This window comes from Pelecanus crispus, chromosome Z, assembly GCF_030463565.1.
Source record: "Pelecanus crispus isolate bPelCri1 chromosome Z, bPelCri1.pri, whole genome shotgun sequence".
Lineage (NCBI taxonomy): Eukaryota > Metazoa > Chordata > Aves > Pelecaniformes > Pelecanidae > Pelecanus > Pelecanus crispus.
In genome coordinates, this window is record NC_134676.1 from 28,429,503 (window position 1) to 28,448,773 (window position 19,271).

Consider the following 19,271-nt stretch of genomic DNA (forward strand, 5'->3'; position numbering starts at 1 on the left):
TACCTCTGGACAATGGTGTGATATTTATGTACTGCTTCAGGCAAAAAGGGAGCACCTAGGGTTGTACTCCATTGTGTTCCTCTATGTCCCTGTGGATGAATCCAACAGTACCCTATGGTACCCTAAGCTACAGTCCCTCCGCTTCCTCCCCACATATGGATTTCTTCTTAGGAGCTGCCCTCCATTTACATGTGAGGGATAAAATTGGGGAAGGGAAGAAGAGGGCCTTACGATACTGGACAACAGATCAAGCACCAGGAAGAGTAATCAAACCAACCTTGGTAGCTTTCATGATGATTTTATTGATTTTCTCTTTATCCAAACCTTGCATTCCAGCTTTGTTATCATTGAGGCCCATTCTAAGTAGAAGTCCATCATTGCAAGAGCTGTTACCAGCTTTTTCCATGTTGTCTGTAGTACTTCTTGAAAACAAGTACCTCTTTTAAGACTTAATACCTGGAAAAAAGAATTTAAATCATGTATTTGTTTATAAGTTCCAGTTGAACAATACAAAAAAAAAATTATGGAATTCATTTGCTGTATTTATTGAATAAGCATTTTATACTTAATTCAGAAAACAACATACTTATCACAAATATGAGGAATTGTATTCCTGTAAAGTGGCTGAGCTGCCACACTCACCATATACAGACACCTGTAACTCTATCAGCGTCTGGAGACAGTAAGATTTTACTTTTTTGTTAACTTAAAAACATACTCTTTTAAAAGCTCCCTTACAGATATAATTGAGCACCACCAACTTCAGGTAAAGGCTAGTACCTTACATACACACATGAGATTTATGCCTGTATGTTTTCCTGTCAGATGAAACAATATTGCCTCAAACACAAAATACTGCTGACTAGATTATTACATTAGAAGAAAAGAAATGGAATGATTTTTAAATTGCAGAAGACCATTGTTCATGAAGTCCTCATTCCTGCTTGAGACAAGCCATAGAATCTTTCCCAGTAACTTCTAGCTCAAATTCAAAACGTGTTTGTGTTAAAGCTCATCTTTTACAAACAGATGGCTTCAATTAAATGTTTTTAATAAAATTCTATTGTTTAATTCAGGGTAAAATTAATGCATTCTTTTTGTCCATTAATTTGTAGACCTATGGTATCCAGCTAACAGAACTTACCAAGCCTTTACTACTCAATGACTGGCATCAGTAATTTCTTATACATGCAGGTACTTCTGATATGTGAACTTCTGACATCTTCCCTTGTTGCTTATAAAAGTAAATAGCTGAATCCTTTGATAGGCTCTAATTACATGGTAAATTGCCTAGTTATTAAATTGATCTTAAAAAAAACTAAAGAAAGCAAATTTTACCCTCTGTAGCACGAATCTGTGGTCTTATTTTTGCCAGATTAAAACAAGCAGAATCCAAGTGTGATACTGCCATAAATTACTTAACATGTATTTATTACTGGAAAAGCATACAGAAAGAATTTCTTCCTACCCTAAGTTGCTGACTCAAAAACCACTTTGACTTTACTCTCATGCAGGAAGCACATTCACTCCTAAACTTCCCCTTCAAACTGCTCCTTGTGACAGGAGCCCTTCTTGTTTGGAGGGGCCACACCCTTTCATGCACATACAGCAGCTCTATTAAACAGCCACAAATTACACAAACTTAAAGTGTTACATTTTTTCTTTAAATGCTGTTTTCCCACTCCAGGACATAAGTGGGCCTCATTAGCAAGCAAATTGAAGGTGGTCATTATGCATTTTTGCATTTAGAGATAAATTTTTGCTATTAAAGAACATACATGGGTAACTTCTAAAAATTAATGGTGGCAGTGTTCACATCTTCCTGAATATCTTCTCCTCAAACATACTAGCCAACTGCAAGATACTAAAAAAAGCCACCTTTAAAAAACAACGTTCTGACAAAAATATCCCAATTTTAGTAATATTCTATTAATTCAGATCATTATTTATGATGTCTTCCAAAGATGCAAGATCAGGTAAGTAATGCTGTGTTTATCTCCGGCTTGTTGTATTTCAAAGAACAGAAGGTGATGCAGGGACCAGAACTCCTCTCTTGATCCTTTAGTAGCACTTGAGCTACTATAATGGCAACTAGGAATGGGAGTGGCTCCATAGCTCTTAGGTGTAACTATCAAATAAAAGACCACAATGACGAACATTTTCATAAATTTTTCACTTACAGTAGGACAATCTCTTACAGTTAACATACACATTTACCAGAACAGGTTTGCTAAACTTCAGCCAAAGGTAAAAGCACTGCATCCCACACAACATTTCAAGTTTCATCTCAAGCTCATAAGCACCCCCATATCAACTGGCTTCACAATAATTCCATTGTTACTGGCAATCTCTGGTAAGTAATGGGCACAATTCCCAATAAATACTTTCCTCAAGGTAAATGCCCCTCCACTATTCCCCCTGGTTCTTTTATCACTCTTTCCCTTCAAGAAGCTGGAATGAACACAAGATTGCTTCCATTTCCTTTTCCAGTCTTTGCAACATTTTTAGCTGTTCCTTATTCCTGAAAGTGTCTTTATCCCTAGCATATACAAATCTTTCCCCTCTCCTCATTCAGATCACTCTTAAAGGCTGTTTTATAGCAGAGGCTTCAAACACTAATTCATGTCAGTCAAAAGCCTTCTCTATCACACATCCAGTGAGAAGAAAATTACCATGATGATACCAGTGATGGAAAAAATAATTGCCTTTAAAAAGGTCGCATAAATGGTGGTCTCCTGATGTGTTTTATCTTTTCAGCTTCTTGTGTGGAACAAAATACATTGCTAGTACCAGATGATAAAGTGTATAAATATCAAACAATACCTTAGTTGGAATTAAGAAGAAAACATTTATTTGAGGACATGACATTAGTTCTCCACCAAAGCTTAAAGGTGTACAGAAGGGAAAACATGAATAACAACTGATACAATTTTCAGGCACTTAACATGAACAGAACCTGAAGATTATCTTGGTTTCAGATTAATAGGCCTGAAAAAAATGAAATTAATCACAAAAGCTATAATAAGACAACAGATACAGTGCTGTCAGATAAAAACGGTGGATCACCTGCCATAGACAAAATGAAAATGGAAATATTTAAAGGAAACACAGGAGAAGCAGTTTGAAACACTATGCAAAATGTGAATAAAATGTCAGTGTAGAAACTGGTAAGAACAAGTACAACTTTTAATAAAAAATTCACCTAGAGAAAACATTTAGCTTGTGGTGACACAATCTTATAAAATTTTTGCTAAAACAACTTGGAAAAAGTCGGTAAAGGTTTAGAGTCTAATGAAACACTAACTCAGAACAGTCTAGGCGAAGAGTGACATATTTTTGGCATGCTGTCACCTCAAAAAGCTGCTGCAAGACTGAGCTGTCTAACAGAACACGTTAAACCTCTCTCAGCATCATACTGAGTCAGTAGGGTGTGAAATCAGAGAAGTCTGTGAAAGCAGTCGACAATTAAATACTATCCTCTTATTCCTGTGATTTGGGAATGGGGGGAAGGGAGCAGGAGAATCATGTGTAAGTGGAGGAGGTAACTTTCCAGTTGCTACTGGAAGTACTTCTAAAAGTAAAGAGGAAGACTTCAGCAGTGGATGCCAACAGTTAATGCCTAACAAAAAAGTGGAGAGGAACCACAGAACACCATTATTGTGTAGGAAGCTTTGTTAGTAACCTGGGATGCTTACAAGAGGAAAAAGACCACTGATAAAACCCCTATCAAGCTCTTCTAGGAGCAGGCGCAGAAACTCAACTGAACCAGTCAGACAGGGTTACTTCCATATATTATATATCAAGAGACTGAAACAGCAATAAAATCAGAGCAAAAGTTTAATTTCAAGTGCCTCTACCTTTATTCAAATTTAGCATATTTTTGGACAGTTGACTGAACTAGCCTGAAGGAAATGGCTTGTATTTGATCCCGTGCCACTCCTCCAGCCTGTCTTTGGCAAAAATCCTCCAATTCCAGCAACAGAATTGTTGTGTGAAAACTTAAATGCCTTCATATTATTATTTTCATGTAATAAAATAATACATAAGATAAAAAATATTTCTAATAATATTCAGTTCAGTGGACACACTGTTATTATGCAGGTTATTAACACTTACAAAGTATGTTAACAGTTTGCCTTCTATTGATAGCGTTAACAACTTGTTGTGAAGAAATATTAGGACTGGAAAATGACACCAGTATAGCAAAGCTTGAAAAAGAATTTATTTATATACCGAAATACGATTTGATGCATGTAAATTGTGTACCAGTCCTCATAAAGAAAATCATATTCTGACATCTTTGCTATCACAGATGCTTATGCCAATACTGAGATGCAAAGAAGTTACTAAGATACACAACTGCCTACTTCCCCCAGAGCTCAAAAGCTAAGCATAGGAATCAAGACATGTATTACAGATGTAAAGGACCATCTTTTACACCCCAACTGCCCTGAGTAAGTCTCCACAGTGTGGAAAAAAATACCAATGTTGCAGATAACACAATTATTAAAGACTGCTTTCTGTATGATTTTTTAATTATTATTTTAGGGTGGCTAAAACAAGGATCTAAATTAAAGTTTCTTTAATTTCTCTGAAACTCATAAAAGCCTCCAGTAACATTTAATCAAAATCTGACACCTCATTTATTGTAGTATGAGCCCAAAATAAACTTCCTATTTTCCTTCAGTTAAAATGTTTTAGAGATTCCTTTATTTAAACTCTTCTATTCTTACTTTAGCAAGAACCAAACAAAATTGTAACAGCTAACTTCATGTACAACTGTAGAGAGTGGATGAAGGGATAGCTTCAGGAATGCTGTCGCTACATAGACTACATCAGAAGAAAATCAACGTTACCCTTAATTTCATTGACAAGGTCAAGATATTAATAGGAGTTCTGTAAAAGCAGTGAAGGCACAATAACCAATTAACAAAGTTAGGACTTACTTCACCTAGTTTTGACCACAAAGGATCACTTCTCAGGCTTTTGGCTAAAATCAAGTGTGGTGTAGTATGGGTCATTCTATGTTCAAAAGATAAATGCCTCTGAAATTAGTACTATACCAAAACCAGCAAAGAGAAGACAGAAAAAACTTCCTTTCAAGTATCAATGGATATACACAGGAGATTCCCTGGTCTTTTATTTTTCTTATGAAAACTTTACAAATGACCCATTATGAATACTACTAAAGTTCAGAGCACTCAGTGCAAGTGTGGGATGGAAAAATTTCTTCCATAAAACAATTATTAAAATAATTGTATCCATGTAGAAGATGGTTGTGAATAATATGAAACTCCTAGAACACTTCATAAATGTTCATAAGATCTTCAAAAGTCAAATATGAAATATCCAGCTTTAACACATCTTCAGTTTAAGACTCTAAAAGACACAATTTTAGTTACTTCAAAAAACACGCCTATCATAAAACTTTGCTGGGCCACCACCTCACCATAATACACACATATGCCAACCAAAAACCTTGTAAGACAAGACAAGCAACATGAACAAAAATAAACAAGCTGGATAGGTGTGTTTGCCTACTGAGAATGCCACAAAAAAGTCACTAATAACCATTCTTTGCAGTCACTTTAAGCTTAGTGTTGTAAGCAGCTTCCTCTACCAAAAACCATAAACTAATGAGCAGTAACTGTTCTAGATCTCAGACACGACAACTCGTACCCACCTATTTGCAAAAACTTTGTTTATATAAATGTAAAACATAAAATATACCCCAAAGAAGTAATGTAGAAAGTTATATACATACTGAATCAAAGGGTCAAATCCTTTTAAAAAAAAAAAAACACCAAACAAAACACCAAACAAAACAACCTACTGAAAATTGTTTTGACAAGAGATGTGAAAAGGTGTTGAACTCCACTGTCAGTAAATGGAGATACTCTTGGGCAGAAATTAAAATCACTTGTACCAAAGACTATACTTCACAACTAAGTATGAAATACTTTTTCGATCTACTTCATTACTTTTTACCAAGCATTGAATAATACTTGAAGAATAAAGAATTGAAGAGTGAATGCAAAACAAACAAGCTGACCAGCCTGGTTAGCTCAGTTGGTTAGAGCGTGGTGCTAAGCTGTGCAGACTGATTAAAGAGTAACTCTCCATCCCAACCTCTCAAATGTCTCCCTTGCACTGGCAATTATTACAACTGGAAATCACATCACAGGCCACCTCGAAAGAAAGCCTCTGGGTACTACTGAAACAATACTGTAAGTAATAAATAAAAGAGACTATACAAGACCTTCCCAGTAAGACCACAACTCATCTAACACAACATTTTTAATGGACACCACTTTGGTTTTACTCCAATTGCTAATTAAGATTGAACTGGTGGCCACATAGCTACACTTCTTATTCCATTCACTGCACGGAAGTATATTCATCTGGGCTGTACATGCAACTGAGTCACCATCGTTAAAGAACTAAAATCCAGCTAACCCACCTTGGTATAGAAATTCATGAACCAATAGTCAGGCCATTTGAACAACAGGTTTCCCACAAATGCATTCCTTTATTTCTTGAATTTCTAAGACAAGAACAAACATACATTCAACAAACTAGGAAAAGTGAACCCCACTAGAATATTTTTAATGTTTCTGATATTTAAAAGGTTACACTGTGAACTCCAATAGTGCATTTGATTTCAGACTACTTGATTTATCCATTACTTGGATAAGGATTTTATCCCAAACCAGTAACATCACATAATATACTTTCCAACAAGCAGTGCACCTGTCTTCTCTGGGTATTCATGTGGCAAGGAAACATTCTAGCTGACAGGATCAAATTTAACAAACTCGTTGACTCATTTCCTTGTAAAAACATGTTCCTCCGATAATGATTTAAGTATCAGCTGCTCTAAAGTCTCCCCTTCTCAGCAGGATAAACCACCAACAAAGACATGGGCAAGCAAGCACATCAGACTGTCCTTCTGAACTGTTACCTGCTCAATTCTTTTCAGCCACAGGGGGTTGGATATTTACTAGCGCCCTGGTTTCCAAATAGCCCCTAGAAGAGGACTCCTGTCAATTTTAATCCTGTAGTGATTTACAAGAAAAGAACTGGCAGGAGGAACTGCCAGTGTTACCAGCATTTAATATACATGCTGTTAACCACCTAGGTTCCCTACTAGTGCATTCAAAACTGCTACTATTTCACTATTCTGTGTCGCTCAATATAGAATAAAATCTAGTTCCCTAGAAAACAGAATCTTCGAAAAAAGATGTAAGTATTTTTACAAATGTAATACGCCAAGGTACATGATAAATTAATACTGAACAGAAAACCAGGGTAGGATTTATGGAAGTGAAAATTCCAAGTGCCCAAGCTGACACAGCTGAATGGGATTATTTTTCATGTAGCAGCTGACTCAGCATTTTACAAAAACATGGATTCCATACAAGCACCTAGAATTAGCCTTCGAAGACCAAAGCCCTAGAATTACGTCTTTTCTGAACTCACTGGCTTTAAGATATAACAAATAACAGACAATTCAATCCTTTTAAAAGTAAATAATTCACACTGCAAAGAGACTGCTTCTGACAATGCCCAAAATTAAATGTCAAAATATGTATTTTATGCCATTCATCAAACTGTTTGAATAATTCTTCACTTATGTGAAGAGCGATACCAGTGAAACAAGAGGAATACTCATCCCCTATTAATTTTCTGCAGGCAAGATGCAGTACAATTCTGTTGTAAATCCTGCTTTCAGCTTCTCTAAAAAACCTCATGTCTTTAAGACTTCAAAGTTTACTCAAAGGGCAAAAAAATGTATCTTCTTCTGTTACTATTCAGCATTTTACAATACCTTTTAAACTGAAAGGTTTTTCTCAAGTTTTTAACCAACTTTTCCTTGTACTTCTAGATTACTGAAAACTAATGTTTTAGCAGTTTAATCCATAAAGAAAACAATGAAGAACTGAACTATTATTAACAATATTCACCAGTAAAAACTACACCAGGAGTGGTGTGGTTATCTGCAACCTCATTTCTAGAGATATGTGTTTATTGCAAATATATTGATAAATAGCAGTACTCTTCTGTTTATTTTTTTTTACTTAGAAGAAAAACCTTAATATAGTGATTCACAGAGATCACAATTGTTTTAGAAAAAACTTCTCAATCATTTATATTTCAGAGCCTATACTATTAGGCAATATGCTGTAGCATGAACAAAGCTCCTTCAATGAGATCCTCTTAAGAAAAATAGTCTTAAATTTAAGAACAAACATAACCATGAGCATGAACATACTAGAAAATGTATATACACTAGTGGTGACTGTGTTTTAATAACGTACAATGAACATGCTAAAATAGAAGGTACAGTAGTGGAAATAAGACATACAAAAAGGGAAAGAAAAAAAATTTGTAAAGGTACCCACTTCATGATGTTTATGACTGACATCTTCAGAAGTAAAACTCAAAAAAACATTTCTGTATTACAAGTAGTACATCAGCAATACAGAATAACAGTATCTGTTCCACTGTTCTACCAAAGATGATGACTCCAGTTAAAACAATAATTTGTAAACTTCTCGCAATCTCTAAGACACTGGAAGGAGTACAGATTGAGTACTGGGGCTTGCGATGGAAGAATAAACACAGCAGTGAAGTGCAAAATAAAGGTCCAGTGGAAAAGGCATAGAAGGAGTTAGAGAGGAGTGAGTGGTCTACATCAGCGTATCAGTTTGATCTTCTCCATTTCCTGCGCTTTGGTTTGCATCCCGGATTGGTCTTGGAGGAGGCAAACCAGATTCCTTTCAAACTAAAACTGGAAGATTATGCTTTCAGAGAACACCTGACACATTACAATTGCTAATGCAGGTGCCCTCCATGGGACCAGACTAGTGCTAGTCAGAAGAAACACCTCTTAAGGCATATGATGAACTTAAGGTCCTCAGCACCGAATCCTTCCTTAACAAATCTACTCCCACTGCACCACATTCTTGCTATTGCAGATATGGCTTGATCTCATTAAGAGTAACAGACAGCAAGTTATATATGAAAAAGAAGGCCAGAACATTAGAAAGAAGAGGTAATTTATGTAAGATATTCACAATCGCAGTACACCTTTTGGAAGAACATAGCTGTTGACATTGTGGAAAAAATAAGACATATTACGAGGATGTGGCAAATGTAAAAAAATCTGTTAGCACAGACAAAGCATTATATGAAAAGTTTAAAAGGTAAACCTTTTATCATCTAGTACTTATTAATTTAAAGTTTGGTTATAAAATATTAGCTAGAATTAACAATTAAACAAATATTCTCTCGAACAGGGATGAATAAGCTTGTTGAACAACATGAAAGAATATCTACCCATGGCATTTTTATTTTTTAACACTGGTTTGAGTCAGTCTATATTCTGGAGAGGAGAAAAAAAAAAAAAAAAGAAAAAAGAAAAAAGAGCTACTTCTGGAACTAGGTGAACAGTCCCAGACCAAAAGCATGACAGCACATGGCTATATACTACACATCGCTACCAAAAGATTTGCTCAGACACGTCTCTTCACCTCCTGCTCTCTATCAGGACAGAGAAGTTCATTCAGAGTTAAATGGGGAAAACACGACTGGCCTTACAGGTGATACCATTTAAGTTCATCAACATACTCCAGAGAAGAACTATAAATTATTCTCACACATATCAATATATATAAAACTCAGCCACTCTGCTTGCTTAACAGATGCAGTACATTGCAACAGACACTAAGAAAAAATATCTTGCTTGGTTTCTTTCAAAACAGCTGGTGAATCAAAGAACATAGTTTCTCAATATTTTATATATTAGAAAATTGTCTAAAATAGCAACAACTCATAAAAAAATTTTTCTGTGCATTCCAGTGATTACACAAATATTAAGATGTCCGTGACTATTCTTAATTTCTAATTGTTTAGGACAATGATGCTGCTTTACCAATCACTCTCAGCGCTGCATTCATTGTAAATATCTTTATACCAGCAACTTTGAGCTGGTACTAATATTATGTAAGTTTTAGCTGCTACATATATAGCGAATGCATACAAATAGCTGTGTCAATGCTAAGAACTCTTTCAAAAAAATAATAAACCCTCAATGGAAACTTTCAAGCAGCATAACATGGAAAAATTACACAACGATTTGTCGTAAGGAGGAATTCAGAGAAAATACAGTTGTACAGCATTGCTCTTGTGATATAACCAGAAGCGTGTGTTCCAAAACTGAAGTTACCTCAGCCAACACTATCACTTTTTTTTTCCCCAAGAAATCACGAGGAAGATGAGCCAGCACAAATCTTAAGTCCTTCCCAACCCACTAAATCTGTTCATAAATTGTGAAGTGACACGTTCAACTACCTTTTCTTTCCCTTCTGCAACTATTTCTCCACCCATAAATATCGGCAAGTACACGTATCTCAGACCTAAGTCTGAAGAAAAAAAAATACCGTTTCGTTCCCTGAACTACGAAAATACTGGGCAAATAAAAGACAGGAGACCGCCACCTCGCAGCCGAGGCAGACTGCTGACCGCCACTTTCCGCTCAGCTCATCACACGCCTTTGGGCACAGCCGCGGAAGCAGAACGAAAGCGGGCAGCGCAGAAGCGCCCCGCCGGCCGGGAAGGAGCGGGCTGCCGAGCCCGCCCGCGGCCGCACGCCGCGCCTCACCGCGACGGCCATGCCCGCAGGGCGGGGGCCTCGGCAGCCCCTTCGCCCCGCGGCCCCGGGGAGCGGCGCAGGTGCCTGCCAGGCCCCCGCGGGCGGCCGAGACCCGTTACCTGCGGCGGGGCGGCCCGCCCTCCCCTCACGACTCACCCGGGAGCCGGCAGCACCTCCCGCCCCTTCCTGCGGCCGCCGCGGCCACCATTTTTGTTACGGGAAAGGTTTGGCGCTCGCCCCCCTCCCCCCCGCCCCCCCGCCCCGAGTCCCGCCGGTTTGAGGCAGGGAAGAGGAGATCACATCTCTCACACTATAAACCGAGCAGGGCCGGAGAGACGCTTCACCTCACTAAAGAAAGAGCCCTCCCTCACCCCGCAAAAATAAAGCGCACACCGCCCCAAGCAGCGCCGCTGCCCCCGCCCGGCGGCAGCGGCGGGAGCGGAGTTCCCCACCTCATCGGGGGCACGGAGGCGAAACCCGCTGGTAGGGCCACAGAAACGACGAAACCAAGATGGCGGCCACCTGCCGACGGGAGGGAGACGGCCGCCGCGGCGGACTACGCCTCCCAGCAGGCCGTGCGGCACCAGCCAGCGCCAGAAACTACCTTTCCCGAGAGGCAAGGGCGGCCGGGCAGCGCGCTGCGCGGGGCAGGACTACAACTCCCGTCAGGCGCCGGGCGGCCCGGCCGGCGGGGCCGGGAGCGAGGAGGGCGTGTGGGGCGGAGCTGGTAAATAGTGGCACAGAGCACCCGCCGCGCGTAAGATGGCGGCGGCAGCGGCGGCGGCGGCCGGAGCGGCGGGGCTCTGAGCGGAGCGCGCGGCAGGCGGACCCGCGCTCGCCCCTCCCTCCCTCGCCACCTCTATGTCGTGGCTGCTGCCGCGGGCGGGGGCCGCGGAGCTACGGTGAGGGGGAAGCCCGAGCCTGCGTGCCTCGGCGCCGCGGCCGGTCGCTGGCAGGGGCGGGCGGCGCTGGTGGCACCCGCGGGCTTGGAGCGGTGCCGCTCAGGTAGCGCCCGCCGCTCCCGTCGCTTCGGCAGGAGGAGGCTGAGGCTGCTGTGGGCGGGGGCCGCTCCGGCTCTTCCCTGCTCGGCGGTGGCTGCGGCTCGGGTCTCCATGTCGGACAACCAGAGCTGGAATTCCTCCGGCTCCGAGGAGGACCCCGAGACCGAGCTCGGGCTGCCTGCTGAGCTCTGCGGGGTGCTCAGCAAGGTAAGCTGCCTCTCCCCTCCCCACAGCCCGCGGCCTCTCGCTTCCTCTCTCCGCCCTCGCCCCCCCTCCCCCCCCCCCCCCCCCCCCCCCCCTTCGCGGCTGGCCGAGGGCTGTCAGCCCCCGTCCCCCTGTCTCCTGCCCGCCCCGGAGGCTCAGGCCGAGGCGCCCGGCGCCGGCGGAGGGGCCGGGAGGCTCCGCGGGAGGCGCTGGCACGGACGGGGCAGCCGCCACCTGACGGCGGGGAGCCTGCCAGGCAGCCGCTGCGGCGCCCGCCGCCAGCCGCCCGCGCCCCCTCCCTCAGCCGCGGGCGCCGGCGCATCCCCGCCGCCGGGCCCCCCCGCCTCTGCGCAGCTGCCGCCCGCCTCTCCCCACCCGGGAGGCAGCCCTTCCTTGGGGGGGGAGCCGCGGGCGCGGCTTCAGCCCGGGCCGGCGGCTGGGGGAGGCGTCGTTGCCGCCCGGCCCGGGGGTGCCGGCCGCCGCTGGCCCGCGCCCCGGAGCCCGCTGGCTGCCCGGCGTCAGGTTCCGGAGAGCCGGGCCCGGGAGGAGGCGGCCGGGCGCGCCGGGGGAGGGCGTCTCCGGGAGCCGGAGCCAGCGGCGGGCCCGGGTGCGGGCTGGGGCCGCGGCACCCCGCTCGCTTCCCCGGGAGTTACCGAAAGCAGGCGCAGCCCGTGGCCGCTTCCCAGGAGCGGCACAGCCTTTAGTCCAAGTATCAAAACAGGGCAATAAAATACTCCTGCAGCAAGAGATACTGGAGATGCGGAGGAGCGGAAGGAAAATGGCCCTAAAGCTTGTTTCCCCTTTTAAAAATAAACATAATTGTTTGCTTTTTTATCACTGAAAATAAGATGACTTGCAAGTATGCGTTTTGTGGTACTGGGAAATTTTATTTTTAGGAATACTTTAAAGTTCAATGTTAAATTGTGAAGTTTGAATACAGATTTTGTTTTTCATTACAGAAAGAACCTTCAGAATAATGTTGAACTATCTTTAGAATTAAAGCGCTGTGTTTTGAATTTTTTTCCTGCCTTACGTGATAAGGCCAGACACCAGCCAGCTTAGGAGGTGCAGGTCACAGGATACAGAGATCATAAACCAGCCCTGGATGCTGAGAAAACAGCCATAATGGGGCTAGCACTCTGCTTTTTGTGAGGGACTTGGTCAACTCCTTCCACCCTGAGAATGTTTCTAACCCCAGAGGTGAGAGGAATGCGTAGGAGAAAAGAAGGGTCTCTGCTTTCATTTGTAAGGTCTTGTTGTCTGATAGTGGATGGGGGAGAGAGAGGAGGAGATGGATGTGAGATGTTACAGCAGTTGAAATGCAAGGTTTTGGGTTTAATGTAGTTTTATTGTTTTGTTTTTTTTTTTTCCTTTGAACTTTCCTTCAAAGTTTTCCTTTGATTAGATGCTTCTATCATTAAAAACTTTAATATTTGTGGGATGTAATTGATTTTTGTGTTGTCAAATTAAACACTTTATCAAGTCCAGGTGCTGTTTCTTACTAGTGTAGCAGGTGAAGCTGTGGCTTCTGACATTCTATAGCTTAGGTATGTGCAAACTTTTTCTTTGGATGATTATGTTGAGTGTAGCTGACGCTGCCTTTCCTGTGAGAACACGGGATGTAATCTGAATAGTCAAGTATGGTGAAACTTGTTGCAGTGAATATGCTTGAGGCATAAGTTTACCTTTTGTTAGTTGATGCTTCAGTAATACTTGAGACAAACTAGTTGAAATGGTACGATATGAAACTTTTTACTAAGGAAATATCTATTTTTAATAACTTCTTGTGTATAGTTAAATTCTGAAGCGATAAAAGTAGGCTGCAGTTCTCTGTGTGCTTAGTAGTGTTTCAGTTGTTCTGCCCTTCAGTAAAGAGAGAAGCTTTGAAGCAAACAGAATAATTTGGTGAGAGAAGCTTATTAGAAGTACGTCCTGCTGCTCTCTTTAAATGTTTCAGAACTCTAGGCTTTTTTCCATTGTATTTCCTGCTAACAATTTCAAGGTAGGTATGAAGGAAGAACTTCAGTGCGGAAGACTGTTTCTTGAAGCACAAGCATCTAGATGCTTGAAAAAACAGTGGTCTCTTCTTTGCCGAAACCTTGTGCCTACCCAGTATACTTTAAGGAGTCTCTTAATTCATGGCACATTTTGATCGCAACAGTGAGTGTTGACTGCAACAGCAAATGCAAGATTGAATGCTATATTTGCCTCACCTAACTCTGTTAAAGAAGGAAAGGTGCTTTCCTGTCCCTTGTTCTTTTGCCCAAGATAGCTTTGAATTCTGCCTTCCAAATCTGGGAGGGGTTGGGAACATGAGAGACAGGAAGAGAGGAAGGCAGGAAATAATACACCTCCATGACTGCTTGTGCTACCGTTCATGTACTGACCACAGCTGAGCCTTTCTTTAAGAAATACTGAACTTAGCAATTTGATGTATTAAGAGATCAAAAAGGGCTTTATCTTTGGAGAGCAAATCAAAGTCTTACCTATGCTTAAAAATTGTTAGGAATTTCGCAGCTACAGAATTTGTTTTCATTAGACCCTATCTTGTTATAACTAGAGTTACCATGTAGTTATGGGACATGTATCAACTAATACATGTAGTATAATGTGGAAGCGAGCCTGTTAATTGCCTTTCTTCCCCCCCCCCCATTTATGTATTATGAAATGACAAATAATGGTTAGACATAAATGCTAAAACCAGCTTATTTCTCACAGCTTTTTGACAAAAAATGGTTGTCATGATAAAAGAAATATTTGCATGATAAAGTTATTTTCAATGCTTTTGTTCCATTTTTATCTAATTTATAATTTTTGCACTGTGATTGAAGACCAAGCTCCAGTGTATAGTCAGAGTTACAGAACAGTCCTGATGCTCTTATCAGTGTTGTATGATTCTACAAAGTGCAGTTGGGAAGATGTTGCAAATATAAGATAAATAACCAGAACTTTTAGTCACTTCTTACTAGATCTCTGTAGGATGAATCCAGGACTTGTTTGTGGAGTATCAGTTTCATTTCACATGAGAATGTGGAGTCCCTAGAAAAATCTGAGTAATGTAAGGATGATTGGGTGTCTGCTGATAAGCAAGTATCTTCTTAATGAGAAAGTGATTAGGAATTAAAACCTAAAGCAATATCTATGGGCAATATTAAACTGATAAAGAACTAATTACTCTAGGTACTGCAATAGTTACATACTATACCGTGGGATAATGGCATGTTTGTATTTATATGAAGAGAACTAGATACTTTAGTAAAATAATTTTTGTAGGAATTAACTTCTATGTAAAATAAATTATGTCATGTTCCACTTAAGTTTGGCTTTTGGTCTAACTCCAGATTTTAAATCAGGTGGCTAAACTCACCTTAGTGATTAATGTTTGATTTTTTTTCTCCCTCCCTTTCCTGCTCCCTTTCCTCAATTTGTGTCATCAGTATGTTTATTACCTTTATTTTAACTGGCCTTGGCAATGCAGTTGCAGTCAAGACATCAGTTATCTTATTGTTCACTTGAAACAACTGGTTTTTAGTATCTGTAGGAGTTTGTAAAATTATTTTAGGAGCTCTGAGCAGAATAGAGTTCTCAACTGGAGAGAACTTTTAAAGATAAGTTGCTTTTTTTTTTCTCCTGGTGCTTGAAAACATGAGAAATATCAGCCAAACTGTCTTTTATTGTTATTTTTCTATTAGCTGACCTTTGGATTTTTTTTTTTACAGTGGACCAACTACATTCATGGGTGGCAGGATCGATGGGTAGTTCTGAAAAGCAACATACTCAGTTATTACAAGTCTGAAGATGAAACGGAATATGGCTGCAGAGGCTCTATCTGTCTCAGCAAGGCTGTGATTACAGTAAGTACTATTTTATTATTGCCATCTTTTCATGTTTTGGGGTGTTACATATTTGTAGGCTAACGTCTGGTGAAAACAAACATGGGTATGGCAAATTCTATTAGGTCATCTATTATGAAAGTTAGTGCTATTGGTGGAACACTGTGGAGCAGGGCAAGGAGTTCCTAATAAGAAAACAAGCTGTTCTCATTTGTGGCTGCAGTAAACAGCTTTTCATCTCTTATGTTAGAGATTTGTGGGTACAGATACAGTTTGCCTCTGGAGGCTGCAAAGTTTTCCCAGGGGTTGGCCTAAGACCCCAGACCCACTTCCCAAAGGAGGTGCCATCCATCACAGTATTTACACTTTGCAGTAAACAGAGGGGGTTATTGCTCTTTTTGTCTAATGCTAAAAGATTCAGTATTATACTGGTAAGAATAAAGAGCCTGCATATAAATGAAATCTCGTAAAGATGAATTGGCCTTAGAAAATAAAAAAAATCTGCTTTTTGTGGCTTTCAGAATTACGGTATGTATTAATTATGACTAATGCTTGCCAAAAAGCATGCTGTAGCTTTTCTGTGTTACTGTTTAATAGTCAGTCCAGTTATGTGATTTAGGGAAAAAATAGCTGGACTTCTGTGTAGCGCACAAGTTCCTAGAGTAGTAGTGTTAAATCTTACTATTTATGTTCTTATTCCACTGAATATGTTTTTTTTCAAGCTGAATTAAGGATGACAAATGAGAAGTTTTCTCTTTTACTAGTAGTCAGCTTACAAATAGGATTTTATTAAATGCATCTTGGTTTGAAAAAAAAAGACTGCATTGATTACATCAACTGTATGCATTTTGGAAAAAGCTTGTGAAGAAAAAGCAGATTTCTACATTTAGGTGTCTGACAGGTATTGCAGTCATCTAAAAATTAAAACAGATCACGTCATTTATTTTAAAGCTCTTTTTAAAACTGCTTGAACTTTTAAAACTTGCTTTTTAAAACTTGCTCAAGATTTGACTTACCCAGGAATATATGGTGCCCAACAACAGTCTGTAGGAATTCTGACTTAAGTGAACTTTTGGCAGTCTGTAGTAGTACCAGGCTCTGGTCAGGACTTCCAAAAAGGTTTCAAGTTCACTAGCAAGAGGCTTAACATGCCAACCAGGCAGAGACAAGAAGGTGATGGCAGGGAGGTAGGCCAAGGGACATCTGGAAGTAAGCTGTAGAGCACATCTCAGCAGCCTGAATTTCAGTTGTGGTGGCGGAGTGAGAGATTATAGTGATGCTGCTATTGCTGCTGGAATGTTTTGGTACATTGCGCTTTGTGAAGGGAAGTTGGCTAGCTTATCTTCTGACTAGGAAGTGTGTAACACTGGGACTTCTTACAGATAGATTTTTTTTTTTTTCCTCTTCTGTCTGGCACTTGTTACATCTGGTAACTTGGAGTTGAATGCATTTTTTCAGTTCTTGAGCTTCTTGAGTACATTGAGAAAGAAACTACGGAGTTGGAGAAAGAATAAAAAGTGGGCAGAGTTCTAAAAGTTAATCTGATATTTTAGTTGTTCCATTTGCATTCAGGCTCATGTTTTGTGAGTGGTATTTGACAGTTTACTTGCTTGATTGTGATTTGAGGTGGCATCTCTGAAACCTAGTAAACTCCTGTTAATTATTTTTAGCTGCAGTCAAAGTGATTGTTGTGTAAGTTATTAAATTAGAGGTTCAGGAATACTATTGGATCATTTCATGTCTCTAGGATATAAAAATTTACTTTTGAAACAGTCATGTGATTATTCTCTCTCTTCTTTTTCAGAAGTTACTCTTCTGAGCCAGAGTTTTAACATGAATGCTTCTGATTTGATAGTTGTTTGGTAGCAAATTGAATATTATTTTCAAACCTATGTTTTCAATAGAAAATTAATTATGCTCAAATATAAATGTTTAAAATATTCTTCCTGAGGTACACAGTTAATCTTTACTTTCATATCCTTGTAATGTCTTACTAACTATAAGCTTACTAGCACATATTTAAATGCATAGGAGAACACCCATAGCTGATAAAATAGATGTTGAAATGATAATGTGTGAAAACTACTTCTGCTATCAGTGGAACATACTCTTTACTGTATGTCTTGTGATTACTTTGTTAGAGAGGGGAAGTCAGGTTTCTTAGTGGTTTATGTTTGGTAGCACTGATTTGATGTAGTTGGGATCTTAATCTTGAATGTTTTCCAACAGTCTTTCACTGTACTGCAAGTTTAGTTTTCCTTGATCTTGCTGATTCGGAGTCAGGCATAGTAACTACCTATCTCCTAATGTGGTGTATTTCAGTAAGTTTTCCTTCAGTACAAAGCAGGACATGAATGGTATGAGATGGTATTGATGGCTGTAATGTTTCCTTGTAGTAAAGGGTGATAGGATTTTCATGAAGCTTTCTTTTAGGCACTCAGATTAGGTATGTATGTTTGGATTCAGTGGGGAATGTAATGATTTTCTGTGTGTAATTAATGCTACTAGTAGTATAGAATGTCCATGTTTTGTTGGTGTATAAGCATAAATTTGGAAAGATGATGTCACTGAGTAGTCTTACTGTACTTCCAGCAATGAAGATCAGCCCAGTGATAAGTCATAGTATTAATTGAGACATGAATGTTGTGTTCAGAAAGCAGCAGTTGTTTCTGCTCTTGTTTTATCATTCCTATCACATTGGGCAGAGATTGATAGACAGATAATTCTACAGGGATATTTTATAAGACACTCATCTCTCCCCTCTGTATTTAATGAGAGCAAGACTAGTTAAATTAGCTTGATAAATAGCTTCTTCAGGTATTTCAAGTGTTGAATTATAATGTCATCCCTCCAAAACAGATAGGTTCCTGTGACAATAGTCTGTAATTGAATGAAAAAGATGGGGTGTGGTTGGACTACTTGCTGTCTTAACCACTGGGACTAAAAAGAGGTGATCTTTCTGGAATAGAGGAATAAAGGATGAATATTTATTGTATACTCACTGGATTACATCAGGTAATGACCTGTTTAGTCATGGTTTAGCAGCCATAGTGGTGTTGGTTGATGGTTGGACTGATGATCTTAGAGGTCCTTTCCAACCTTAATTATTATTCTAGTTTTACTTTCATTAAAAAATAATCCAGCCACCAAGCCAGTAAACATGGAATTAATTATTACTCTACCTTTAACTAGTTTAGTGGTGGACTTGGTAGTGTTAGGCTAATGGTTGGACGGGATTATCTTAAAGGTCTTTTCCAACCTAAATGATTCTGGGATCCTGTTAAGAACTGGCCATGTGAATTAAGTTACAAGGGAGAACAATGAAAGTCAGTACATGATGCTAACTGAGTTGCTTTTAGCCAGATAAGGATAAACACCTTGAAGGTGTTTAATTGGTTTATTGGTGCATGGTATTGGTACATGCATGGTATAACTCAAGTTAAAAGTTCTGCTGTGTGGTCAAGGGATGAAAGGAAATTATGGTATATTACAAAAATTCCGTGTATGTATGTTCCAAGCACAGATTTAAGCTTTGCTATATTAATCTAGTCTGGACAACCTAAATTACTGCTGTAATTG

At 40.3% G+C, this 19,271-nt stretch overlaps 2 protein-coding genes across 6 annotated transcripts in view; one reads left to right on the forward strand and one right to left on the reverse strand.

Moving 5' to 3' along the window:
• Positions 1-11,189, reverse strand: part of POLK (DNA polymerase kappa) — a 36,764-nt gene extending 25,575 nt beyond the window's left edge. The window contains exons 1-2 of one of the 2 annotated variants that reach the window (XM_075727072.1): positions 11,107-11,189; positions 278-456 (exon numbers count right to left, since the gene is read on the reverse strand). In XM_075727072.1, the coding sequence (XP_075583187.1) occupies positions 278-406 (129 nt within the window). In that variant the 5' untranslated portion in view covers positions 407-456; positions 11,107-11,189. Of the gene's footprint in view, positions 1-277; positions 457-1,144; positions 1,410-11,106 lie in introns of those variants that run through there. The other variant, XM_075727073.1, reaches the window with a different exon arrangement.
• A 533-nt stretch (positions 11,190-11,722) lies between these two features.
• Positions 11,723-19,271, forward strand: part of CERT1 (ceramide transporter 1) — an 84,863-nt gene continuing 77,314 nt past the window's right edge. For all 4 annotated transcript variants that reach the window (XM_075726630.1, XM_075726631.1, XM_075726633.1 and 1 more), the window contains exons 1-2: positions 11,723-11,862; positions 15,579-15,713. In XM_075726630.1, coding sequence (XP_075582745.1) covers positions 11,767-11,862; positions 15,579-15,713 — 231 coding nt within the window. In that variant the 5' untranslated portion in view covers positions 11,723-11,766. The remainder of the gene's footprint in view (positions 11,863-15,578; positions 15,714-19,271) is intronic.